The sequence below is a fragment of the Rhipicephalus microplus genome, chromosome 5 (assembly GCF_043290135.1).
Source record: "Rhipicephalus microplus isolate Deutch F79 chromosome 5, USDA_Rmic, whole genome shotgun sequence".
NCBI lineage: Eukaryota > Metazoa > Arthropoda > Arachnida > Ixodida > Ixodidae > Rhipicephalus > Rhipicephalus microplus.
The window spans coordinates 195,403,166-195,430,131 of NC_134704.1; the positions used below are offsets into that span (position 1 = coordinate 195,403,166).

At 48.3% G+C, this 26,966-nt stretch overlaps 1 protein-coding gene across 1 annotated transcript in view; it reads left to right on the plus strand.

The window, feature by feature from the left end:
* LOC119173585 (decapping and exoribonuclease protein) overlaps positions 1-26,966 on the plus strand; it is a 224,770-nt gene that overhangs the window by 48,567 nt on the left and 149,237 nt on the right. Inside the window, exon 2 of the mRNA XM_037424391.2 lies at positions 21,394-21,623. Within this exon, the coding sequence (XP_037280288.1) occupies positions 21,394-21,623 (230 nt within the window). The remainder of the gene's footprint in view (positions 1-21,393; positions 21,624-26,966) is intronic.

Consider the following 26,966-nt stretch of genomic DNA (forward strand, 5'->3'; position numbering starts at 1 on the left):
TAGCTGAAGACGTGTAGAATTTCTTAATTGGGAAAGACTGCTTGAACTCCATGTCCGACGTGATGATGCACTGTTGCACCTTTGCATCCCTCAAGATGCGATGAATTTTTCAGAAGCTCCGAAATTCGGCCGCCTGTCCAACGTTCCCCACTGTGGCTAGTGTTTAAACAGTGCCGCCTAACGACCTTGCTTTGACCATATGGCAGATCGTCAGAGAAGAGCCGCTTCGATGTCAGCAGACCTATCATCGCCCCAGCAATTTTCAGGATGCATACGCAAGCGAACCAGAACGTGTGCGGACTCCTCTTTCTCTTCCAACATGGCAACCATCAATCAACGCAACAGACGCTTATGAATATCAAGGCACAGGGCAGGCTGCATTCCCACGTCAACCACCTCCAAACTACGAATGAAGTTTTTGCCCGCCTGTTTGCCCAACATCGCCTGCCTACAGCACCCCTGAAGGGCGGCACCATTATCCCATGCCTTCCGATAGGAGTCGTTACTCTGAGCAACCACGTGCCCCTCGACCAGTTCCGGTGTGCTACAACTGTGGCGTCCCGGGTGACATCGCACATTTTTGTGACCACCGCCCATATCAGCGACAGTCTTCGTACATGTTTCACCAACCTTTCTACCATCCGCTCTCCACGTCACGGAAACGATGCGCACCTACCGGGTCACGCTACCCCTTGCCGGCGTCTGATCGAAGTTTGACGCCACCACCAGCTCCACGTGCTCCACGATCGCAGTCGCGACGGCGAGGGGCACGAACACTGCCGCCGGAAAACTAGTCAGTGTGGCCAGTGGGGGTGAGGCCGTCAGATCACAAGGTTTGTCTACAGATATATCCCCGTCAGCATTTATTTTGAAAAACAAGAGAGAGAGAGACAGAAAGGAAAGGCTGGGAGGTTAACCAGATATTGGCATCTGGTTTGCTACCCAGCGCTGGGGGCGGGGAAATAGGGGCAAGAAAGAGGGGGTAGATGGAGAAAAAAAACGCACGCGCATTCATGTGAAAACGTCTTTGAGGAACAAAGTTCATGTAGTTGTCGATAAAGTGAGTACTATGGCACTTGTGGATACAGGCACGACAGTCTCACTGATGAGTGTATATTTTATGAACCTGCTAGGACCTAAAGTGATGTTTTGCCTGAACCATGGTGTGACATTTCGTTGTGTAAGTGGTGACGCGTTGTGTCCGGTGGGATATTGTACTGTGGATGTCTCGCTGTGTGGCAAGGTGTTTTGCACAGAGTTTGCGGTTATTCCGAGGTCTGCACATGACGTTATCTTGGGTATCGACTTCTTGTGTGAGTGTGGGACAACTGTAGACTGCAGAATTGGGCACCTTTCCACACATGGTACTTTCCCGATTGCGCTCTTGGAAAATTCCTGTCCGGATGAATGCATCTTTTTAGTCTCCGTGGACACAGTCGTTCCTGCATTTTCTGCTGTGTGTGTTCCCGTGACATGTTCCAGTAACAACTGTGGCACGTTTGGCGCCACGCTCGAACCGATTCCCTCGGCATGCCTGACAAAGAACATCCTCATTCATCATTGTATAGTGTCAGTTGTTGATGGATGGGCAGGTGTGTGGACAATAAACAGTTCCATGGAGCCTGCAGTTTTTCCAGGCGGCATGAAACTTGCAGTATTTAGACCCGAATTATCTACGACGCTGGTTGCGCTTGTTGATGCTACATGCCAAAATGAACATCTAGGCTCACAAGATTCAGAGGAAGCCCAACTGCTGCAAATGGTCAGCAAGTCACTTGACCAAAGCAAATGTCATACACTGCTCCACGTTCTATCAAAGCACTCGAAAGTGTTCGATTTTTCTAAAAACAGCTGAAGGCCCTTAATTCCAGCGTCCCGAATACGTCATCAGATCGACGCCGAGTCGGCGCATCCCATTAGGCAGAAACCTTATCGAGTGGCACCATCGGAGCGCAAGATCATCAACGAGCAAGTCCAAGAAATGCTGGAAAAGGGAATAATACAGGAATCGGCAAGTCCGTGGGCTGCTCCTGTCATTCTAGTGAGGAAAAAGGATGGTACGTGGAGATTTTGCGTTGACTACCGCCGACTCAATTCTGTTACCAAGAAAGACGTTTATCCACTGCCGCGTATCAATGACGCTCTAGACTGCCTGCATTCCCGTCCTACTTTTCATCTGTTTACCTGAGGTCAGGTTACTGGCAAATTCCGATGCATGTAGCTGACAAAGAAAAGACTGCATTCGTTACGACCGACTGACTTTACGAGTTCAACGTTATGCCATTCAGATTATGTAATGCTCCTGCGACATTCGAAAGATTTACGGACTCTATATTGCGTGGTTTAAAATGGCATATATGCATGTTTTACCTTGACGATGTCGTAATTTTCGGACGTACGTTTGATGATTGATATGATTTGATTTATATGTGGGGTTTAACGTCCCAAAACCACTATATGATTATGAGAGGTGCCGTAGTGGAGGGCTCCGGAAGTTTAGACCACCTGGGGTTCTTTAACGTGCACCCAAATCTGAGCACACGGGCCTACAACATTTCCGCCTATTGGACGTACATTTGAGGAGCACAACACTCGCCTAGACCTCGTGCTCAACTGCGTTGGAAATGCTGGCCTTGTGTGGAATTAAGAAAAGTGCCACTTTATCGAGCGACAGACATTGGTGTTGGGACATCTCGTCGACAAAGATGGCATTAGACCTGACCTACAAAAGACAGCAAACGTTGAATTGTTCGAGCGTCCTAAATCTGTGAAACAACTGCGTAGCTTCATCAGGCTCTACTCGTATTTCCGCCGGTTCGTACCCAGGTTTGCGAATGTCGTTCACCCCTGACGAACCTTCTACGCAAAAACAGCCCGTTTCAGTGGACCTCCAAGTGTGATGCCGCTTTTCACCATTAACTTCGCAATCAATACTTCGGCACTTCAATCCTTCGTCGCCCATGAAAATTCACACAGACGCAAGTGGCATCAGTATCGGCGCCGCTCTCATTCAGCATTCTTGTAAGAAGGAACACGTCGTGGCACACCCAAGTCATTCTTTAAGCAAGCCTGAACGCAACTACTCAGTGACCCAACAGGAATGCCTAGCGGTAGTCTTTGTCGTGCAATGGTTTCGCTCTTACATCTGTGGTCGCCCGTTCACTATCGTCACAGATCACCATTCCCTGTGTTGGCTGGTCAACCTTCGTGACCTATCCAGCTGCCCCGCACGATGGGCCATTCGTTTGCAAGAATATGTCTTCACCATTTCATACAAGACTGGCCGTCTACACACTGATGTGGATTGCCTCTCCAGGATGTCGCTGCCGATGACAGATTGTGTAGCCGATAAATTTGACCACCTTATGGCTTCTTTGTCGTCTGGCTTTCCCGATGCCATGACTTTCGCCGCTGAACAGCGTAATGACCCAAGCTTGAAAGCTCTCTTCCCTGGAGCAAGAAAGTCAATAAGCGAAGGCCGATTTTTCGTCCAAAATGGTCTTCTTTATCAGAGAAACTTGTCCACGACAAGCGCCCGCTTTCTGCTGGTTGTTCCTGCGTCCCTCCAAACGTCTGTTCTGCGTCTCATGCATGGTGACCTTACCTCTGGCCATCTAGGAACCGTACAAGCACCTAGTCGCACGAAAGAGCGGTTCTATTGGCCAAAAATGAGCAAGACAATTCAAAACTGCGTGGCCAGCTGTACGCAGTGTCAGAGAGCCACAAGCGGCCCACCTCGGGTCCAGTCGGTCACGTTCAACCCGTAAAGCCTCCCGGTTTTCCTTTTGAAAAGGTCGACATTGATCTGATGGGACCGTTTCCACGCTCCTCAAAAGGTCAATTACAATACTGAGCGCATTTACTTGCATGTAGGGACATATTTATTTCCACGACATATACGTAGGTAAGATGTGAATCAGACAGTTACTCATAATGCTTCTTTCTCAAAAGTCTCACATACGCATAACTTATTCCGGTAATGTTACCAAATTTCACAAACTGAGGGCTTTGGGAAAAAGTGGTTTCCAAAAATGTAGTATGGGTTCTAGCCAGCAGCTAAGAGCTCCACCCATTTGGCCAGAAATGGACTCAGTAGCTTCTTGATAACAGCAGTCTGGAAAAACAAATGACATCGCATGCTGGGCGAACGTTGGCAGGATACAATCTTCACAATATTGGGAGAATGAGTGTAAATACGCCTTCGTGGGTCGGTGCAGGCAGGCGGACGTGCGATTCCCTCGCCAATGTGCAGCACCCTTGAAATCCCACCGTGGCAGGTCAGTGAGCTTTTGCTTTCACCCGCGCTCTTTGTTCGGGAAACGACTCAGCAGGCCGCACCCACGAGGAGAGATAGAGCGGCCGTGGCTTGAGGGTACGGGACAGTTCGGGCCAGTAGTATTTGCGACGGATACGAGCCAGAGTACGCGTGAACCCTAGATGCCCGAAAGATGGTTCGTCATGGCACGCATTGAGGTTGTCGTCTTGCATCGCAAATGGTACGGCCAGTAGGGCGGTTCGAGCGTTGGGATCAAAGCTCGTCTTTTATTTAGCCCAAATCCTTCGGCACGCACTAGTAATGATGAAACTAGCTACACAACTGCCACGAACCCACTATATACTCTTGCCATCATGAAAAAAATGTTTTTTTCCTGATTGACTCGTTTATATGTTACACACAACGTTTTTCATTTGATCCACTCACAGGTGCATTTGTGGTCATACTCATAGTATTCGTAGTGAAGCCACAGCAGTGAAAACTGTGATATTTGCACTACAAGAAAAGTAGGGATGAGTATTGTCTTCTGGTCAATGCTACCAAGTCCACATATATTGTATAGTAGACAATTAGGTTAGGCACGGTGTTGTATACACTCGATCTCGGATATATCAAATTCAAAGATGATCGCAAAATGGTTAGATATATCGATAATTCGAAATACAAAATATGCATATTATAAAGGAAGACACAAAAGACACCCTTGCGGCAGGCCAGCTGTTTTTCATCTGCCTTCGTTCTTCTCCTCATCTAGCTGGGTATGCACCCGTGCCTGAGCACTGATTTTGACATCATTACACTCAACCATACTGCGTGCATGCAGTCCTGCCAAAGCTGGGCCTTCTTTGGCGGTCGTCATCTCTTCAAAGGTGCAAATATTGAAGACCTGGGCTATGAATCATCATAGATAGAACCAATGCCTCTGGCGGGCGGCATTGGCTGCCTCGCACAAGCCGGTCATGGCCCCAGTGCTTCTTGCTTTGAAAGTCTGGCAATGACGGCTCTGGTGGACGCCGTTGACTATGTCGTGCCGGTCGTTATGTCTTTCTTTCAAAGTCGGGAGACAATGGCTCTGGTGGACGCCATTGACTTTACCAGGCCAGTCGTTGTGTCTTGCTTACTAGGAGAGCAGGCAAATTCTTGTCTAATGAAGTATACCCATGAGTATGGACAGGTTGCGTTACTTGGCCCTCTTCGTTTGTCGCCGGAAGCCCTGCACTGCCGTCACCGCACACGCAAGTTCCACGGTCTCTGAGAAGCAAGTTGCTGTCTGATGGTTCCGTACTGTGTCGTCCATACAGGTGAACGCCACCATGGCTGTACACCATGCCGCAGACGCCAGGGTTGTACAAAGGCGTCATTTCGCTGTTTCGTGCGAGCTGGTCGCCGTCTGGCTGATCTGCATTGTATTCTCTGTTGAGGAAGACTGCCTTATGGTGATCGGCATGGCACTTAGCTGGTAAGCTGGAAGTCATATTGACCTGCCCGTCATCGCTATCAGATCCGCACAACAGGATGATGCCGGATAGGCCGATGCGGGTATCATGTGCTTGCGGTGTATCGCTAGCTTCGGCTAAGGCGCATTGGGCAAATTCGGTCAAAATAGGCGTGTTTTTCATAAATGTGTCGTCGGTAGCCATGAAATTATTGAGTGAAGCACTCGCATATTTGGCCAATGACTGCCGTGAAGTGGACAGATCTCTCTCCTGCTGATTTCTCAGGATGCCCTCATCGCTAGACTTCTGTGACTGCAGTCTTTCAACTGGGGAACTCGGAGCAAAGAAAATGCTTGATGTCAAGCAGTGGAGCTTCACTTGGCCACTATCTATGGTGAGCAGAACTTCCCCAGACAAAAGGTAATCAGCTCCCAAAACCATGTCCACGTTCCAGTCCTCAAGGGCGAGAACGGCGGCAAGGAATTCGCTCCTAGCTTTGGTGTGTATCTGCAGATACAGCGCACTGACAGGTAACACGCCACCAACGATGCAGCAAAGCAAAGGTGCCTCGGACCAAGGCTGGAGGGCGAGTGGGCCATGGCGACGATGTAGTGTAGTACGCAGAGCTCCAGTTTGAACAACAGCCGTAAGCTCGCTGATTCAGTCGAGGCGAACTTGTATCATAGGAAGCAGCCGCGTTCAGTATTGAGTGGCTCGATGTCGCGCATGGGGTAGTGTAACGTCGTTAATCCGTCCACCGAAACTAGGTGGGAGGTCCTTTTTCTGTACTGGCTGTGAGAATAATCCGAGTCTGGTGTTTGCATTAGTGGTAGTTTCTATACTTCCTGACGGTAAGCTGCAGTGTTTAGCTATAGCCTCGACGATGTGCCCCGTCAGTGCTTCATTGTCAGTAACACTTCGGTTGGACTGGGCGGTGGCAGCAGGGAGGAAGTGCTTCCGTCGGAAAGCAGCTATAAGCTTTGCGTTCCACCCCGTCCAGGACTTCTGACTTATGCCCTCGTACCGGTGCCATGCCGTGGCACCGTTACGAAAGTCGTCAGTGGCCACGTACCATTTCTCTTGGTCCGTCCTCACCTCACCAGCACCTAGACCATTTATGGTTCCCACCAAGTCGTCGGCGTCGTCCTGAAATCTATTGAACTCTGGTAGTTCCAAGGCGGCCAGTGATAATGATATGGGAGACGAAACTCCTAAGAATTATGACGCCCTGCAGCTGAGTTGGTATGAGAGCACCGCGAAGGTATATTAGAGCTCTCTGCGGCTCTCGAGTAAGCTTTCTTCATGGTCTTGCGAGGCAATTGTGGCCAACACAGCATCGATGGAGTACAGTGCTCGAAAAGCCAAAAAACACAGCGCAGAGGTCAGCGAGCGATGCCAGGGCATTGACCACGACGCGAAGCCGCGTGAGGCTGTAGGAAAGTTCTGTAGCGCTTTCATGTGATCTGCATGTGGCGTATGGGGTCGTAACTGTGCTCACTGCGACTGGATCCTTGTTAGAGGGCGCCATGACAGCCCCTCTCAGCAGCTGAGGTGCCGATGTAATCCTAAGCGAGTTTCTGTTGCCACAGGAAGGTTGAAGGCCGTTCCCGGGCAACAGGAGGTCGTGCGCAAATTTGTTTTGGAGCTGCTACGATTTGCGTGCCCTTGGGCCACCGACAAGGCCTGGATGCTGTCCTTGAGTGCCGGCAAAGAAGCGTTTGGTAATAAGAGCGAGACGGGCTGCATGACTGCGGTTGGTCCTTTTATAGAAGGTCTGCAGCGCCGATGGACCTCCAAGATGCACTTAAGGTTCGCTGGTCATAGACTGCACCATTGTTCTTTATCTGCTGTTGTTCATCTGTCTTAGTTCTTCTCCTCATCTAGCCTGGTAAGCGACTGTCCCTGAGCAATGCTTTTGACATCATTTCGCGCTGTGGAGTCGGTCCAGGGCGTCATCTATACGTGGAAGAGGGCAAACGACCTTTTTGGTGATTTTGTTCAGGCAGCAGTAATCGACGCAAGAACGTAGGGTCCCGTCCTTCTTCACTAATATCATGAGTGATGCCTATGGACTCTTGGACGGCTGAATAATGTCGTCACGTAACATTTCGTTCACCTGTTTCTTTACGCCGTCGCATTCGCGCGTCATGACTCGGTACAGGTTTTGTCGAACTGGTCGGGCACTTTTTTTTGTTATGGTGCGATGTTTTGCGGCCAAGGTTTGTTGAATTCTCGATGATGACGAGAAGCAGTCCTTGAATCGCAAAAGCAGAGACTTGAGCTGGTCTTGCTTCCACTTCGAAAGACTCGGGTTGACGTCAAAATTTAGTTCGGCACCTCGATTCATCGAAGCAGTATCAGCAGCATCGAAGAGGGTGAATGAATTGCTGGCCTCCTCAAATTCCTCGATGTAGGTGACCGTCGTACCATGGTTGAGATGCCTGTATTCGTGACTGAAGTTTGTAAGTGCCACAATTGCTTTACCATCACGCAGCTCAGCTATGCCCCTTGTGACACAAGTCTGACAGTTCATATGAAGGTGCTGATAACCCTCGATGACGCTTTCAAGGTTTCGACTTTTTTAGTGCCAACGAAAATGGCTACGCTAGACAGAGATGACACGGTGACCTGCTCTTCTAGCACATTCAATCTGTGATTCCTTGGCGTTGCAGGGGTCCAAAGCGTGTTTTCCAAGGTTAGTGTGATTGAATCAGACCTCAGGTCGATAACAGCGCCGTGTTGACTTAGAAAGTCCATTCCAAGTATCACATCCCTGGAGCAATTTCGTAAGATTACAAAGCTCGCAAGATAAGTCTGGTTACTGATGGTGACTTTTGCTGTGCATACTCCAGTCGGCGTTAAGTGACCTCCAGTGGTCCGAATTTTGGAGCCTTGCCATGCAGGGCTCACTTTTTTCAACTTCGTCGCGAAAGGCCTACTCACGACGAAATAGTCGGCTTCAGTATCGACGAGAGCAGTGACGAGCTGGCTGTCAAATATTACGTTGAGGTTACTGGTTCGCTGTCGTGCATTGCAGCTGGGTCGTGGCATCGGATCATGGCTGTGCTTATTTATTCCGCTGCTTTCACAATGCGTCGTGACATATTCATGTTGCAAAGGTTCGAAGTTAGGACCCTTTTCGTCTTGTGGCGGATGCTTTTAATTTCGTTGCAGCGGCAGCGGTGCCGGCAGTGGAAGATCTTCAGTAGTTCGTCATACAGCAACCGCACTTCTTCGGTTGCTGTCCTTAGTTTTCCGGATAAGGGCTCGGGTAAGGGCTCGGAGATCGGCCCTGAGCAGGGCAGGTGTAGTGTAAGGTTGTCGGGGTGTCGACTGCGCTGTTGCGAGGTAGTTGGCGATGTCATGCGGTCGTTCACCAACTTGTGGACACGGCTTGTTGATGTTGAAGCCTCATAGGCCCATCTGTCGGTACTGGCAACGAAGGTAGGTGTGTCTGGCCTCGCCGCAGTGGTAGCAGAGCGGGCGGTTGTCAGGTGCACGCCAAACATCGGTTTTCCTCGGTGGGCTGCGCTGTCCCGCTGGCGAGTGGTAGGACATCGGTGGTGGTGGCGGTGGCAGCTGTGGTGTCTGTAGACGGAAGTGTGATGGGGCGGTGTCCTGGCGTGGGCGCGGGCGTGGAGGAGGGGCGGACGGCAGGCTGCAACAGCATAGCTCATTACTTGCAGCTGCAGCTCTGTAGGCTGAGGAACGCCCATTGATTGCTGGATCTCCTGGCATACGACATTTGTGATGGAGTGCACGGGCGGCTGCACTGAAGAAAGAAATTTTCGCAACTCTATTTGTAAGATCACTCGGATCGTCTTACGCAAGTCGGCAGTTCGTAGCACTTAGATGTCGGCATAGCTTGTAGGGGAGAAGGTACGGTTGTATTGCCGTGTCCGCATTTCGAGCGTCTTCTCTATCGCAGATGCTTCCGAAACGAAATTCGGCGACCGTCTTGGGGAGGGTTTCTGATCATCCCGGCAAAGAGTTTTTGCTTGACTCCTCGCATAAGCAGACGGACCTTGTGCTCCTCGGACATGTCGGTGTCAGCGTGTCGGAAGAGGTGGGTCATTTCTTCTGTGAAAATAGTGTTACGGAGTCAGTGACTTCTGTACAAAATGTTTTTGCAGTGGAAAAGCCACAGGCAAGAGTCTCAATGGCTGATTGGCAAGCTTGCGCACCTCTCAGCTGATCGTGTCTTTCCTCTTCCTTTACTTCATTTCCGTAACAGGACCCCCGGGCGCTGAAGCGCCGTCTCTGCGCGAGTCAGGAGAAGTGTGACAGAAGTAGGGCTTGAGGCACGAAACATGGACAATGTCAGCAAGTCACGAACTTGGTGACGTATTGGAGTGCAATGGCGCTATCTCGCAGTTGACGTTGCTAACTTGACGTAAGACTAAATAGGGTCCTGTGTATGCGGACAAAAGTTTTTCAGAGACCTACACGGCGACACGGTGACGAGAGAAGCACGCGGTCACCTGGGTCAAACGTTATATTACGATGCCGGTGGTCGTAGCGGGCTTTTTGCATATCCTGTGGCCTGGTGAGACGAGACTGGGCAACTTGACCAGCAATGTAAGCCCGATCAATGGCTTCGCAATCGTAATCGGAAGCAGATGGCTTGAGAGGTAAAGTGGTTTCAAATGGCATTATGGGGTCGCGACCATACAACAGATAAAAAGGTGAGAATTCCATGGTGTCATGTCGAAAGGAATTACATGCGAAAGTCACATAGGTCAACGTGGTGTCCCAGTCACGATGATCTTCGGAGACTTACATCGAAAGCATCTCTGTGAGCGTGCGGTTGAGATGTTCAGTTCGGCCATTAGTTTGTGGATGGTGGGCGGTAGATAGCTTATGTGCTGTAGCACACGATCGAAGCAGGTCACCGACAACTTTAGACAAGAAAGAGCGGCCGTGGTCCGTAAGCAGCTGTCGAGATGCACCGTGGTGTAAGATGATGTTATGAAGAAGAAAATCTGCGACGTCAGTGGCGCAAATGGTTGGCATGGCCTTTGTTATCGCGTAGCGGGTCGCATAATCTGTGGCAACGGTGATTCATTTATTTCACAATATCGTCGTCGGGAAAAAGCCAAGAAGGTCGAGTCCCACGCAATGAAATGGTTCAGAGGGGAGTTCAATGGGGTGAAGATATCCAGCTGGCAGCAAAAAAGGTCTTTTCCGGTGCTGGCAAAGGTCGCAAGTGGCGACATATTGACGCACGCTGCGGTACAGTCCTGGCCAGAAAAACCGACGTCGCTTGCGGTTGTATGTGTAGGAAACACCGAGGTGTCCCGCTGATAGTGCGTCGTGAAATTGTTCAAGTATGGCAGGCCGTAGATGACGAGCAATAACAAGCAGAAGCTCAGGGCCTTCAGTGCTGACGTTGCGACGGTAGAGGATGCCGTCATGCAGCACGAACATACGGGATTCAGCGTCATGGCTGTCAGACTGGATGGCGTCCACAATAGTGCGCACTGACTCATCCCGTCGTTGTTCAATGCGCATATTGCTGATGTTAGTAAACGCCATTATGCTGCTCTCCAGGTCAGTCGCAACGTGACCAGGAGGATCCACCGGATGATGAGAAAGACAGTCTGCATTTTTGTGCAAACGGCCAGAGTTGTAGCTGATGCTAAACGAAAATTCCTGGAGCGTCAGAGCCCAGCGACCCAGACGTCTAGTCGGGTCCTTCAGAGAAGTCAGCCAGGAGAGGGCATGGTGGTCCGTAACGACTGAGAATATGCGATCGTATAAATATATAATTGGCGACGGCCCAAACTAAAGCTAAACACTCCCTCTCTGTGATGGAATAATTCCTCTCAGGGAGAAAAAGCAGGCGACTGGCGTAAGCTATCACACACTGTCTGCTGTCGTGCCGCTGAGCGAGAACTGCGCCAATACCGTGGCCACTGGCGTCGTGCGATCTTCTGTGGCAGCAGAAGGTTTAAAGTGGGCAAGTATGGGGGGTGTAGTTAAGTAGCCGATGAAAGTGGTGAACCCTTGAGCCTGCTCAGGGCCCCATGAGAATGTGGTATCCTTCTTCAGCAAGTCTGTGAGTGTCCTGGAAACGTCGGCGAATTTTTTCACAAAAAGACGAAAGTAGGAAAATAAGCCGATAAAGCTCCAGACATCGGAGGCAGAAAGAGGCTCCGGAAAACTACGGACGGCAAGGATCTTTTCGGGATCTGGTTGAACACCATCGTCGTTTACAAGATGGCCCAGAATGGTAATCTGACGGCGGCCAAATTGGCAGTTCTTGGAGCTGAGTTGCACCCCAGCTGTTCTGAAGACTGCGAAGATTGCAGCGAGACCAGTCAGGTGGCTATCGAAAGTAGATTAAAAGACTGTCACATCGTCTAGATAACAGAGACAAGTAGACCACTTATAACCATGCAGAAGAGAATCTATCATTCGTTAGAATGTGGCAGGGCCACTACATAGTCCAAAGGGCATGACCTTAAACTTGTATAAGCCATCCAGTGTAATGAAGGTCATCTTCTTGCGGTCCATCTCATCGACAGAAATCTACCAGTAGCCGTACCGAAGATCAACAGGTGAGAAGTATGTAGCGCCGTGCAAGCAGTCTAACGTGTGATCTTGTTGAGGTGGCAATAGTCAACGCAGAAGCGCCAGGTACCGTCCTTTTCCTTCACAAGGAAGACAGGGGAGGGTTAAGGACTACTTAATGGTTCTATTGCACTTTTGTTGAGCATTTTGTCAACTTCCGCTTGGATAACTCTGCGCTCAGTGTGGGAGACACGATAGAGGCATCGGCGAATAGGACTGGAGTCACCAGTGTTTACAGGGTGCTGAACACAGGATGTTTGCCCTAGAGGTCTGTCGTCGAAATCAAAAATGTCGGTATAAGACACGAGAAGGCGATGGATGTCGTTGGCTTGCGCAGGATTGAGGTCTGGTGCAATCATCTTCGAGAAATTATTTGGCAGAGAACAGGCGCTGTTATCTACAGGATACTGAAGTAAATCAATCTCGGTGGTGAGAGCTGCTATTTCGAATTCGTCAGCATTAGATACGCTGGCCAAGAACATGTCACGAGGAAGCACTTGAGGGCACTAGCTGAAATTGAGAAGTGGGAGCGAGGTACAGTTGTCAGTGGCAGTCACAAGCGTGTGGGGAATGGCGATGTTGCGGCTCAAAAGGACGTCTGCGAAAGGAAGGAGGACATATTGACCATCGGGAACCTGTGGCTGTGCGGTCAAAATGACGTAGGTGGCTGCCTGAGGTGACAGTCGTACATCCTGAAGAGAGCACAGGCACGTCGGGGCAGTGTGGGGTTCAGCGACTATCTGAGGCAGCTCTAGCTGAAGGACGCCGGTAGCACAATCAGTAAGAGCAGAATGATTCAAAAAGAAGTCCAGGCCTAAGATAACGTCATAAGGGCAGTGGTCAATCACGGCTAAAATGACAGAAGTAGTGTGGTCCTTTATACTTAAGCGGGCAGTGCACAGACCGAGAACCATCGGCGTGCCGCCATCGGTCACATGGAGCATTTGTGCAGCCGCTGGTGTCAGAACTTTCTTTAAACGTGTGCGTAAGCTTGAACTCATGACCGCAATGCTTGCGCCAGTGTCCACAAGTGCCTGTACAGATACACCGTCTACTTCAACGTCTATTACACTTCGTCTGGTGGGAACAGAGAGAGGATTTGCTGCGGAAGTCGTCAATGCAGCACCACCACCGGGGGCTGCAATTCTCAGTTTTCCGAGATGATGCGGCCGGAAGCCACTGGGGACGAGAAGCGGTAAACGGGATGATGGGTGGCGTATTTGGGGCGAACGAGGCTGGTGCCCACGTAGTCAAGGTGAGCGGCTGTACCCAGTGTTCTGAGATTGGTCAACAGCATTGGGCTCTTTGGCAGGTGAAAAGGTGCAGGTGGTACCGGCGAAACGGGTCGTATGGGTCCTTGCATGAGGTGCCGACGACCATGTGTTGCCGCAGTAACGAGCACTATGTCCAACGCGGTGGCAGTTGAAACATATAGGGCAGTCATCTGCAGTTCGTCACTCAGCCGGGTTGCGGGTACGTGGAGAAAACCGTCGGTTGGGTGAGGGCATCGCGAAAGGTTATTCGCTGGCTTTGGGCACGGTGACATGGCACATGGAATTCACTCCGATGTGTTCAAGCTCTTGGCGCACGATGGCTTCAACAAGAGTAACAGTAACAGGAGTGGTATGGGTACTGCGCGAATAGAACGCCGAGGGCGCCATTGCTTCCAATTCCAGCATGCAAGATCAAATAGAACTTAACACAAACCTGGACAATATATACAGTTGGTGCAGGGATTGGGGCATGGTTGTCAACGCAGAGAAAACTGTTTCCCTCCGCATAACGTGCAAAAAATCTCCATTCCAATTTCAGTACACACTGGGATCATGCGCGGTGAACCAAGTCAACAGCTTCGAATACTTAGGCGTAACGTTCACTAGTAATCTTTCCTGGAACTTGCACATAGAAAACATCTGTTCCTCCGCTTTTCGAAAACTGTGTTTCTTGAGACACAAACTTCGTAATTCGCCTCCAAGTGTTAAACTTCTTTGCTATCATTCATACGTTAGACCAAAACTTGAGTATGCTGCTGTAGTATGGGACCCGTATACCAAAAATAACATCGATAAATTGGAAAAGATTCAGACGAAAGCTGTCAGGTTCATTTTTTCAAAATTTCGTCGCACGGATTCTCCCTCTGAATTAATGATTGCCAATAACATTCCCAACCTTCAGTTAAGAAGACAAAAATTTCGTCTCGATTTCCTCTGCTCACTTACTAAACATGAATTGGCTATCGACCCCTCCCTGTATATATCCGCCCTGACCACAAAACACACGCGGCACCATAACCCTAGATCGCTAACACCATACCAAGCGCATAGCGATACTTTTAAATTTTCATTTTTCCCGCGTACCGTGGCTGAATGGAATTCCATTGCTGAGCCATACTTATTAGATACTGTATAGCCCCATTTTTTGTTAGTGTTGTTAATTGTGTGTTGGATTGACAATGCAATGTCCGCCGTTTAATTTTTTGTCCCTTTTGCTATTTTTGTATTATTGTGCTATTCAAGTGCTCGTCCTGCCAGGACCACAACTGTGGTCTGCAGTATGTATTAAATAAATAAATAAATAAAATTTGCGACGAACAATGCGTGTCAGGTCTCTAGGCGGCGACGAACGTTGTGGTCAGACTGGTCCTTGCAAGTCAATGTTGCAGCGGTGTTTCGAAGTCGGGGGAATGTTTGCAGAATGCGGTGACTTTTCACTTGCTCAAACTGACGACACTGTTTGATGATCGCATCCACGGTGGAACAGCCCTTGCACATCAGGAGATTGAATGCATCGTCGGCAATCCCCTTCAGGACATGCCCGACCTTGTCACTTTCTTTCATGTTGTTTTCGGCCTTTCGGCAGAGGGTCAGCACATCCTGAATGTATGCAATGTATGATTCCGTTGGGGATTGGGCACGGCAGATCAATTCCTTTTTGGCGGTGATCTTACGACTGGCGGTATTGTCGTACACCTCTCGCATCTTTTCTTTGCATTGGTCCCAGCTTGTGATTTCTTCTTCGTTGTTTTCATACCATACTTTGGCCGTGCCTCTCAAGTAAAACAGCACATTAGCCAACTGAAGTGTGGGATCCCATCTGTTCGGCACACTCACACGTTCAAACATGGCCAACCAATCGTCAACGTCAACGCATCAGTCCCGCAGAATGTACCGGGATCCTTAAGTGGCGTGAAAAAATATGGCTGCGACGCTGTGTTCGTCGAAGACGCTGACGTTGATGCGGAGGCCTCAGCATTGGCCATGGCTGGAAAACCGATGCGACGTCAGCTGCGGAGCTCCTTTGCCTGATGGTTACCCAGCACCCCCACCAACATGTTACGAAGTCGGTGACTTCTGTACAAAATGTTTTTACAGAGGAAAAGCCACAGGCAAGAGTCACAATGGCTGATTGGCAAGCTCGCACACCTCTCAACTGATTGTATCCTTCCTCTTTCTTTACTTCATTTCCGTAACAATAGTGATGTTTTCATTGGGCAGCTGCACCTGGGTCTCCAGCAACGCAGCAGCCTTCTCTTTCCAAGCAACACTTTGAACATTTGGAGGAATGCACCGCAGAAAAGATCCCACGTTTGAAGGGCAGACTCCCGATTCTCGAACAACGCCCTTGCTGCGTCTTCAGAGAAAAATAGACGCGACGGAGCTTCTCTTACACGTCCCAGTTGTTGAGGGCGGCCACTCGGTCCTGGGTGTCTAGCCAGGTCTCCGGGACTTCAAATGATGACCCATGGAAAAATGGTGGTTCTCTTGGCTGCTCCATCACGATCGGGGGCTGAGGTGCAGCAGTCGTCATCGTTGCCTTGGTCGAGGTCATGGCCTTGGTCTTCCGAGCCTTGTCTTGCAGAGGCTTGTACTCCGGAGGTAAACCCTGTTGCCTGCGGCTTGTTCGGTGCTCGTGGCTAGCGTTACTATCTTCTTCGCGACGTGGGCTGGGTTCATGGCTTGACGGGGCTGTCTGGTACATGAACGAAGCAGCACCTCCACCAGATGTCACGGGGTCGGGACCTGAACCAAAGGAGCAGGCTCCATGTGGAAGAAGAAACTGTTTATTCTGGACGAGCTCGTGGCGACGCAAAAGGATAGTAAGACACTGGCGCTGATAGCGGCGAACAGAGTGTCGGCAGTCAATCAACTGACAAGCGGTGAAATGTGTCGGCATTTATACACTTGCCATCGAACATTCTAGCGTTATCACTAGCGGCGACGTAGGTTCCAGAGTAATCTGAAAGGTTCACGAAGGGGGCGTAATCTTAACAAAATGATCTACTACAATCTTGCAGCTTCTCTAACACTGTAGACGCAGTTTGCGCTGAACATAGTGTAACGGGGCGATAACAAAACTTGAGGAAAGGAATGCGATAATATAGAGCCTAATTAAGAAGGTATGACAGGATAAACCCCCGAAAAAATTGAATTTGCAATTTCTACACCCAAAAATTCTCTGCACTCTGAGGAACAAATTTGTGGAAGCCTGTGGTTGAGCGGCCGCTCCAAGGGGTTTAAAAGCTGCGCTGAAGTGTGCCACACGCCCTGTGGCGTAAGCAGGGTGCACACATAAAACTTAGTTTTTCTTAAATTCCGTTTTTTGTAAATTGTTCAATTTCAATGTACTTTTTCTCAAAAAAACTGAATCGATTTCGATGAAACTTTGTATGCGTGAGCTAGAACAAGTTAAAAACAATCTTAACTGAAAAAGAATGCTCATTTCATAAAAAGTGAGGCTGTAAAAAAAAATTACACAATACGCACCCTTCGTGGGGTTGTGCAAGCAGTATTTTTATTTTGTTTACAGGAGTTTTTTGAAAAATAGTATTTTTTTTGTTTAGATGTAACCTATGAGTCTCTACAACAACACGGCTGAGTACGTACGTTTACATTCCTTCCAGTACTTGTATAGAAAAGGTACATTGAATAAGTGAACCCCCCTTAAAATTTGGGAGTGGGCCATGAAGGATAAGCAACTTGGGCATAAAAAACAGTGTCACCTGATGCCCAGTGGCATTTTTTGTGAGCACGTAAAATTTTATGTGAATACTTGCAGCCGTTTCTATGAAATTACGCTAAAAACTGACATATGTCATTTACCCTACCATACCCCTACTTAGTATAAGGCAATCATTGGCGGCGAGTTGTGTGTAGTGCAGCTGATGCGGCTGCTGCAGAGTGGAGTTCCCAACCCATCAACTAACGATGCCGATCGGCTCCGCAAAGGCGAATGCGGAAGACCCGCGCACGGGAGACTCCATCGATTACACAGTTCACGAGCGAAGCCATCAAAGTCGCCTCTGTTTGGGACTAGAAAGGGGAAGCTTACTTGGAAGCGCGTCAGGCAAAAATCACGTCATGCGCAGTCGTTTGAGTTTAATTCATTGTTGGCATGCACAAGTGCCAATGAGAATGTCCCTGGGACGCGACTACTGGGCTAACCGAGACACGGTTGCGGCACGCAGACGAGCTAATCCTCCCCTGCCGTACGTCATTACCGAGTGTTGTTAAGGTGGCAGGGCGCCTCGCTGTCGCATGCACTGCTAATCAGCGCACAAGGCCTGACGGTGTACTCACCGCTCTTAAGGAGGCTTCTATGAAGCAACGTTTAATGAGAGAGCTGATGGAGCTCGAACAGCTACTGATGGAGGCCAGCACGGCCTGACATGGGAGAGAGTGTGACATGCTAAGAACCTATCCCCTCTCGTGTTGTATTTCGTAAGGTGGTTTTTATCAATGAAAGTGTTATGAAAGTGTTTTTGCGATTGGTTGTTGCGACCCGAGCCTGCACGTGTTATTGACTTGTGTGGAAACCCTTTATTCAACCAAGGGTTGAAAAGAGGGTGTTTGAATGTAAAATGAAGATCAAAAGTTCAAGCTTGGACCCGGGCAGACGCCCGAGTGCTGCAATGAAGCGTCTCTTCACCGGACTACGTCTCTTCCTTCTCATTGCCACCGAGCACTCGAATCATCGAGGGGACCTTTTCCGAACCTCAACACCTTCCCTCCTTAGCTAGTGTAAAAGCTAGTGGAGGTTATGATTGATTTGTGGGGTTTAACGTCCCAAAACCACAATATGATTATGAGAGACGCCAAGCTAGTGGAGGTTAAGGAAATAACTCTCCCTTAAAGAATTTCAGCCCTCGCAAATCGTTACTAGTGCTAAGATAATGATTCACTTACAGTATAACAAAGGACAATGTGGGAACTACAAGTTACTGTACTTTATTTTGCAGGAAAACAGTCCCTAAGCTTGTCATGCTTCTTGTGCCTCGTCAAGTTCCAGTTATCCTCATTATCGCTGAAGCTTTTCAAATAAGCGAATACAGCTCTTTGGGCCAAAACAGCGTTGATTGACACAGAACGCTGATGCAAGCCTTGAACCCCGGCAAAAGGTTGGTTAGCGGCGGCAGCGAAAGTGTTGAGTTGGCATTTTCATGACCGCACGGGTACACTTTCGTGGCACCAACAATGGAAGCTATGATCTCAGCATTGATGCAGTCAGAAAGAGCTACATCATCATCCCCACTGATAAAATTCCTCACTCTCCAAGATAGTGCCCAGAAACAATAAGTCGCAGAATTCACTGAGGCACCGTACGCCGTTCTAAGCAGTCATGGCGCACCCAAAGTCATCGCCTGGCCCGCAAGGAAAGTTAAGGATAGTGCTTTACGGGACGTCGCTCCCAGCGTCAGTCATCATTCTTATCGCAACGTGTGGGTGAACGTTTAGTTTAACTCCCAAATGAAAATTTATCACGAACAAGGTGACAAGTAGACAAGTCCACAAGATGCGAAAGAAAATGCCGAGATCCCGCCATCGACATGTTGGCGATATTGATGTCACTTGTGGCTTTGTAAGTGGCATCTGCTGATTTCAGCTGGTTCGATACGGAAAGCTGAAAAAAGCACAGCCTTTGAAACATGCTTTAAAACCGAAAACACTAAAAATAAGTCACAAGGTGCATCTCAAAGGCCATGCTTTTCAGACTCGCACGCCGTTGAGGGCTAACAAACAAGAAAGTGTAAACATTGCAACGAGATCACCGTGTCACTTCGCATTCTCATTTGGTGTCCTCTGCAATTGGTCTTTTTAACATAAAAGTGTTTTCTGCAGCGGTCCACCACGGCTTCGCTGACGTACTTTTGTCATGGAAGTGACGTTGAGAAGTATTACAAAGAGAATGCAAAGAAAAACAATGACGGCATATCCACGGAGTGAATGATGATGAGGGGGGCGAAGCATTCGTCTGTCCATCTAGTGAACACTCCAAGTACCGCCATCTCACATCTTTTCATCGTATATTCATCATACACCAGTATCGCCATCCAGCAGACATTCGAAGGACTAAACGATAGGTGGCTACTATGATGACACAGGACGTACGACCCACGGTGTAAGGAGCTTCGTCCCTAAAAAATCACAGCATATCCATAGAGTGAATCACAATATGTGGGGTGAAGCGTCTGTCTGTCTGTGTGTCTGAGTCCATGTTTTTGTCTGTCCATGTGTCTATCCATATGTCTGTTCATGTGTCTGTTGGTTTGTCCATCTTGCCGGTTACGCCTGACGTAGGAAAAGGTTAGACTAAGAGGAGCTTCGCCCCTAAGAGGACTAAGAGGAGACTAAGAGGACTAAGAGGACTAAGAGAACGCAAGAATTTGTTGCACAGAATTGTACCAGCAACCTCTCTATTCTCATTGTGCGGCGCTAACCACTTGCCACAAAGCGTACGTTGTCTGGTATGCTAACGGCAAGCTATTCAATACATCATTTCACTGTTTATAAACCATTTGGCTGTCTTCAGAGCATCGAAACTTCAGTGCATTTTTGTTAGTAGATGCGAGATTGTGTGACAGGCTCACGTTGGGGCGCTCTAAGGTCGTCGTCTCCACGGAGCGTGGTCTCTACTGCGCGCGTGCTTATCAGACTCTTAATTTGGGAAAGAACTAACATCACTTCGGACTTTTTCACGGCCGCATTTACGAAAGGAGTGTGCTGCTGACACACGGCGCAGGAAAAATCGGGACAGCTGGTCGCGCTTATCCTGTGTATCTTGTGCGCCCGTTTCGCACGTCTTCCTTTCGGTTTGAACTGCGCCTTTTATGTGTCAAGCTGTGACAGTTGTTAGTTGGTGCTTGTCCTGTGTGTGCTAATTTCGTGTGTGCTTTCTGCTTAAGGTGTGCGCTGCAAGTGTCGAGCTGCTTGTCAATCCTAATCTGTCTTTGGAACTTGTTTCTGTTGCTGAAATAATCCACAATAAGTGCTCAACTACATCTGCAAAGACACTATTTACTTTCGTGTTATACCAATTCCTATATGGGGGACCAGCCACGTTTTTAAATACACTATGCCCGCGAGATGAGAGGTCGCGCATCAGACATACCTGTGCACTTGGGGTGCACTCACAAGCGCCGCGCAACAAACTAGATCAGTGCGGTAGAATGACACCACCTTTTCGTCCCCTGCGCGCAAAAAAGCATCAGAACTTCTTAGATCGCGGCTGAAAGTTGATGAATATTTCCTAGTAAAAATGCATTTTCTGAGCCTCAGTGCAGTGTTCGTATAGCTGATGCCTTGCAGTGCGGTAGTTGATATGCCAATGCAGCGGTCTCATACTTTCGTGTGGGAAATTCAAGTGGATTTTTCAACTGTTCGAAATAGCGAATAATTTGATATATCTGTGTTTGATATATCCGTGATCGACTGTAGTAGACACAATGTTGGATTGTAGACGATTAGGCAAGGGAAAGTCAAGTGTTTGGGCATCTGCCTCTAGTGTGGGAGGTACTGGGTTTGACACCCAGTGCTGACCAGAGACTTACTGGTTTTGTGAGGGTAGAGTAATTCTCTTCACCTGGCACTTGGTCATTTCTGGGTACTTGCCTCACCGCGTGCCTATTGGTAAAACAGGTACAAGTAGGCTTTTGTGCAGTACTACGATGGTACTGAGCTTTAGGCACTTTTTCTGACCTAATTGTCTACTTGGTTTATGTATTTTTGTATGAGCAAAACAAGAAGTTGAATAGCAGACTTTGGCACTTTTTTCATCTCTTTTTTTTTTTCTTTCTTCCTCCGTGCTGTCTTATGTGGTGCGTACTTCATGCAGCCTCCACACGGACTTTGTTTGCTATCGGGGTCTGCTGACGCGACTTGCGTGCACAGCATATGAGGCACGTGAGGACTGGCTGCTGGCTGCCTGCCGTTTTCGTGGCAGCATTTACCTGTGCGCCTTCGAGACGGATGCGGAGCGGAGGCGGCGTCTCGAGGATGCAGCCGACCCTCGTCGTGACCGTATGTCTTTCTGGGGCTACAAGTTTGAACAGTACATGGTCAGTGGTGAGTGCTCTCAGAAATCAGACAACACGCTGAGCTTGTTGTTCATGTCAGTTTCCTCATCCGCAGGACCCCGTTGTATTTTGCATAAAGTGACCATATTCTGCAAACCCCGAAGTGAAACGGGAGGAGGGGGGTTTATAGAATGATGTAAAAAGGAACATGTCACATAGCTCAAAAAGAAGAGTTTACTTTTTAATACTCCTGTTACTCAGCACCTGTGATGTCATCTACTGCGAATGATATGAAGCATTAATGTCATTTTTATTGCTGCATAGTGAATGACATTCACCCGTTGAATGTGTTCACCGAACTCATGGAAGCGCGACGTGTACTCTGGTCAACAGGTGCTTGACAAGAGATTACAAAATCGACACCTTCAAGCAAGTGTGAATGATGCTGAGATGTTTATTATGGTGCATTCAGACGACGGACCGAATCCGGATTTGTCGTGGACGCGGACACCTAATCCGCGGATGGTCCGCTTGCAGGCGCATCCACACGACGGACGGTGTCCTAGGGGAAAACAGCCGGATTACCCTCGACAGCAGATTCGGCGCTTACCTGCGCCCGCTGGCAGCAGACCGGTTTGAGAGTATTCAACATGGATGCCCGCAAGAAGTGAAGCTTGGCTGTGATGTCTGTCGTGTTGTGACAAATGAACAAGTAGTGTTATTCTTTCAGGAGAAAAGGGAGTTGCTAGCAGGATATTCTTTCAACTACATTATTCCCCACTTGTAGAACTTCTAAACGTGTCTCCCACCCTTTTTTTTTTAAAGCGGCACGTCGCCGTTTGCAGAAGTTGGAATATTTCACTACCATGACGGCTAAGAATCTCGCGTGTTAAGCGACGGCGGCGACATTTCCCGAACCACCAAAAGTGATTTCTGCATATTTAATCACCCGAGAACAAAGTCTCCGGAAACTAAGTAAACAATGCTCAAGCGTAGATGATGCCGACCGACCAGTCATGCAGCTGTCCGCGAGCCATGGAGGACATGCCGCGAGCAGACGAAAAGTGTACTGGTTGCCACCGACCCCAAGCTATTCCGCTGAAGTACCGGCTCTCCCCCGCCAGAATCCCGATGTGAGAAACAAGTTGGGTTCATCCGACCGGGAGCCGCGTGGACGAGGGGAATCGCTGATGTGAGGTCACGTGACGCGCCATCCGTCCCGCCACATCGGGATTCGGTCCGTCGTCTGAATGCACCTTTAAGGGTTGCTGTTTACTTTTTGGTAACTTTTTATCGTGCAATGGGAAGGTTGAAGCGACATGTGCAGCTATATTTTTTTTTCCAGTCTATGACTTGGGGCTTTAGCACCTCTTGTCAGCCATGTTTACTCATGCCCACTGTTGTTTCGGTGCAGCGTCGCAGCATTAGACTAGCTAGTCACAGAATACGCACGCACATGTTAGGCACCAGTTCACAGAGTGTTTGCAAACTAATTTTTAATCTTTGACAATGTCGAAGCCAAAAAAAGCAGCTAATGTAAACAAATTGTCATGTAGGCAAGGCCTCAAATATCTCGCCTGCGATCTTTTTTAATAGCAAGCTTGAGGTGCTTCAATTGGTTCTGGTGCTTTATTCGCAGCAGCTCGAGAGAAATTAACGTTCATTTGCACAAATCGGTATTCCATTGCAGCCGCAAAGTCATGAACGCTGTCACAGTTCCAAATATTGTCGACTGCAAGTTGTGAGAGGCTTGAGGCTTTAAGCTAGTCTTGCTTTGGATATGTATGAGGATTCTTTTTTTTTTTCTACTAATGCTGTTTCTTCACGTGGCAGTATATTTCGAACCATCCAGACAATGTTATGTAAATTAAATGCGTGATTTATAACTTTTCGGTATTATAGCCACCTGCCGATAAATGTTTACATCAATTGCGAATGTCATTTCACATAGCCATGTGGACACAGAATGCAGTATCGCAATGACATTGGTTTTGAATGTCGTTCGCTGTGGATGACATTACTTGTGCCAAGTGACAGGGGTATAATATTGTTACGAGGTTTGTACAGTGATCCCACACTTGCGCCAACGGTGCCAAAGTGCACCAAATCAGATTTACTACGCCATCTTGATAGTATCCATGAAAATTGTGCCAAACTGTGCCACATTCGGATTTTTAAGCGTCTGTCACCGGCAATAGCCATACACTGGCATCAAAAGATGTGCATCTTGTTCTCGGGGCCACGATAGTCACAATCGCTTGCCTAGAATTATTCCGCTGAATCAACGCGTGCATCTTAAGTAATCCACGATGCGATGTTTGATGCCGACGCAACTTTTGTTGTGCAAGTCTGCCTAACGGTGAAACACACTTTTCGCAGAGGCTCGTGACGTCTAGTCCAATTAGTGCGCGAAACTGTGGCAGCGATTCATCAGTGGACTTCTTGATATCGTGATCTGATTTCCCGCGTTTCGCGTCCACAGAAGAACACATGCTTGGGGTGGAAATGGGTTGACACTTTTTCTTTAATATACTTTATTCATAGATCTTCGTTCAAAAGTTCATTTTCGTAATTCGTTCCACCAGCACTTCTGCGCTTGTATTCGCTGTTGCGGTAAAAGCTCCTAAAACACCCTGCCATTTCGAACTCAAGATTGCTAGGGCCTGTATTCAAAATTTTTGCATGCTTTTTTTACTGTCATCTCATTATTAAAAGCATGCTTCCTTGTAGGAGCAGCCGGAATTCAGTTCTAACATGCGCAGCTTTCAATAAGGCGGCTATCGCTGGTGACACGGGGGTCTGAAGGCCCAGGTCAATAGCTGATGGTTAAAAAAATTAAACATCACGTCATTGCATTTATTGCTTCGTGTTTGGGGGGGGGGTGTGAAAAGGGGAGGGGGCGGAAACTGCGTCGCTTGAAGGGCACATTCGCGAGCGCATCATCTCGAGGCCTAATGAGACATGTTCGTAAACCATCTGTGCTACTATAACCTCTGCTTTGCATTTAGGTAACTGACAATGCAAAAACTACTTCGGCCATTGCAGTGATCATGGTCCCTTTAGCCAGCGTTCATCTGAGCTATGCGACGTCATGTCTAAAAGATACTATTTGTTAGTTTCACTTAGGCTCTTAGCAATGAATGCGATACCAACAGTCTGTTCGCATTGAGAGCCAAGATAGAAGGTTATAACAGCCGCATTTAATGCCAGCTGAATTATTGCGAGTGCCAGTGATCAAACCGACAGTTCATCTTATTCTTCGGTGGGGAGAGTCATGTGCCTTTGGCTTTCATCAGAACGATTGCCTTAGTTGCTGGGCCCAACACAAAGGTCACTTCGCTGGCTGCACGGGCCCTGTTTCCGAAAAGTACGCGCTTTTCCTACACATCGAAGTATAACAAACTTGTTAGTTCGCACACATCTGAACTTGTGACTACGTTTCATGTGTCGTTTTTGTTTAAACAGGGCGTTGAGCATTGAGTGGTAAAAGTTGTTAGTTCGCTCTTATCCTATATGCTGTTTTCGTGCATCATTTGTGCGTGAGCAGCGCACTGCACGTTTTGATCTGCTTTCCGTTCTCCGCATTACATTCCAATTTGTTGCTATTGCTTTTATTGCTTCGCTCTTGTGGCAAAACTGTGACTTTTTTATCTCTGCTTTAGCTACATTCGTCACCCCTGCTCGCGTGCTTTTGCCCACTTGTAAAACAGACGATGCGGGGGGGGGGGGGGGGGATGTAATCGATTGGGATATTACACAAAACATGACGGCGACGGCCAGTGGCATATCCAGAGGGGGGGGGGGGGGGGGCACATCGGGAACGTGCCCCCCTCCCCCGAAATATTTTTTTGCCATGGCATATATAGAGCTCAATGTTGCCATTTGCGTGCCCTCCCACTCTCAGATCAAAGTGCACTCCCCCCAACCTCCCCTACCCGAAAAAAATAATAAAAAATTTTTACTTATGCCCCTGGCAATAGCGAAAACTGGTCGAGATTGTCCTTGTAATTGCTATCGCAATAACGACAAAATGGCTCTTGCCTTCGAGTCGTCTTAGGCGTATGCATAAGGTGCCCTGTGAAGTTTTTTTTTCTTTATACATTGCTTTCTAGAACCCTACAGGGGGATTTTGAAGTATAGACAGATTGCCCTAGCCACATTACACACTGCGAAGGGAAAACGAAGTTTGTTGATTTGTGTAGTTCCAGCGCAGAGAGATGAGTACCGGAGGAGGTTTCCTTTATGAGACTAGCTAAATGACATCATGTTAAGCCCAGCAGTATAATCGGTTGTGAAGAAAAAGAAGCTTTCTATATCCTTGGAGTCGTCTAAGGGAAATGCAGTTGCGACTCTGTGTCTCTAGTGTTGTACGTCACAGAGTTTGTCTACCATATATATTTATAACCACATAGGTGTATAAAATGTTGCTTCATGAAGTACAATTTTATTGAACCAGTATACTGTTTATTTGCTAGGAGAATAATCACTGAACAAGTTTTTTTCAGATTGGCCAGCATAGTGATGCCATTATTTTTGCATCATCAACTAAAATATGGAGAGCTCCTAAGATGACTGGCTTAATGAAATTGAAATGAATGGAAATATTTCTTTCTCTTCACAGGAGACAAGAGCCCCGAAATAATTGTTCATGCCCATGAATATAAATGCGACTTGCTTGTCCTCCAGGATGTGAAGTTAGCTGCTCCAGATTGCTCCAAAATGGAAAATTTTGATGCTCTAAAGGGCTCTAAAATGGAAAAATTTGTGGCTCCAAAGTTCTCCAAAATGAAAGTTTTGCTGCTCCAATGTGCTCCAAAACAAATATTTGATGATCCAAAGTGCTCCAAAAGGAAAATTTCGCTGCTTCAAAAATTGCTCCATATCAGAAAACCTCGGTGGCATCACTGTTTGTAAGAAAGGTTCATTTACCCCTGCTGGGGCATCTGCGCAAGTAGGTGTTTGGTGTGTAGCCACACCATGGACCCGAGCTAACGGGGGGGGGGGGGGGGGTTTGACTCCCTCCCACGCCTAGCCATGCGTGGCTTTGACGTGTCCGCGGAAAAGGGGATCCTGGGGGTTGGCCCTCGCCGGGGACCTTTAAGGAAGAGGCAACACACCCCTTTGACCCCGGCTTCACGTGGACGGCCTCCTTGGGCTGACCCACACGGGGGAAATCGGCAGTTGCCTTTTCCCATCTTTCTCTCCTTACATCTTCATCTTTCTCACTTCTTTTTATCGTTTCTATCTAGTTCTCCCTTTTGTTTACTTTCAATTTTTCTGGCGGCAAGGGTTAACCCTATGCAAATCCTCGACCTTGGTCTAGGGGCATTGGGTTATGGCAGTGTCATACAGCTGACGTCTGCAAGCCTTCAGCATCCGCAAACTTGCAGCG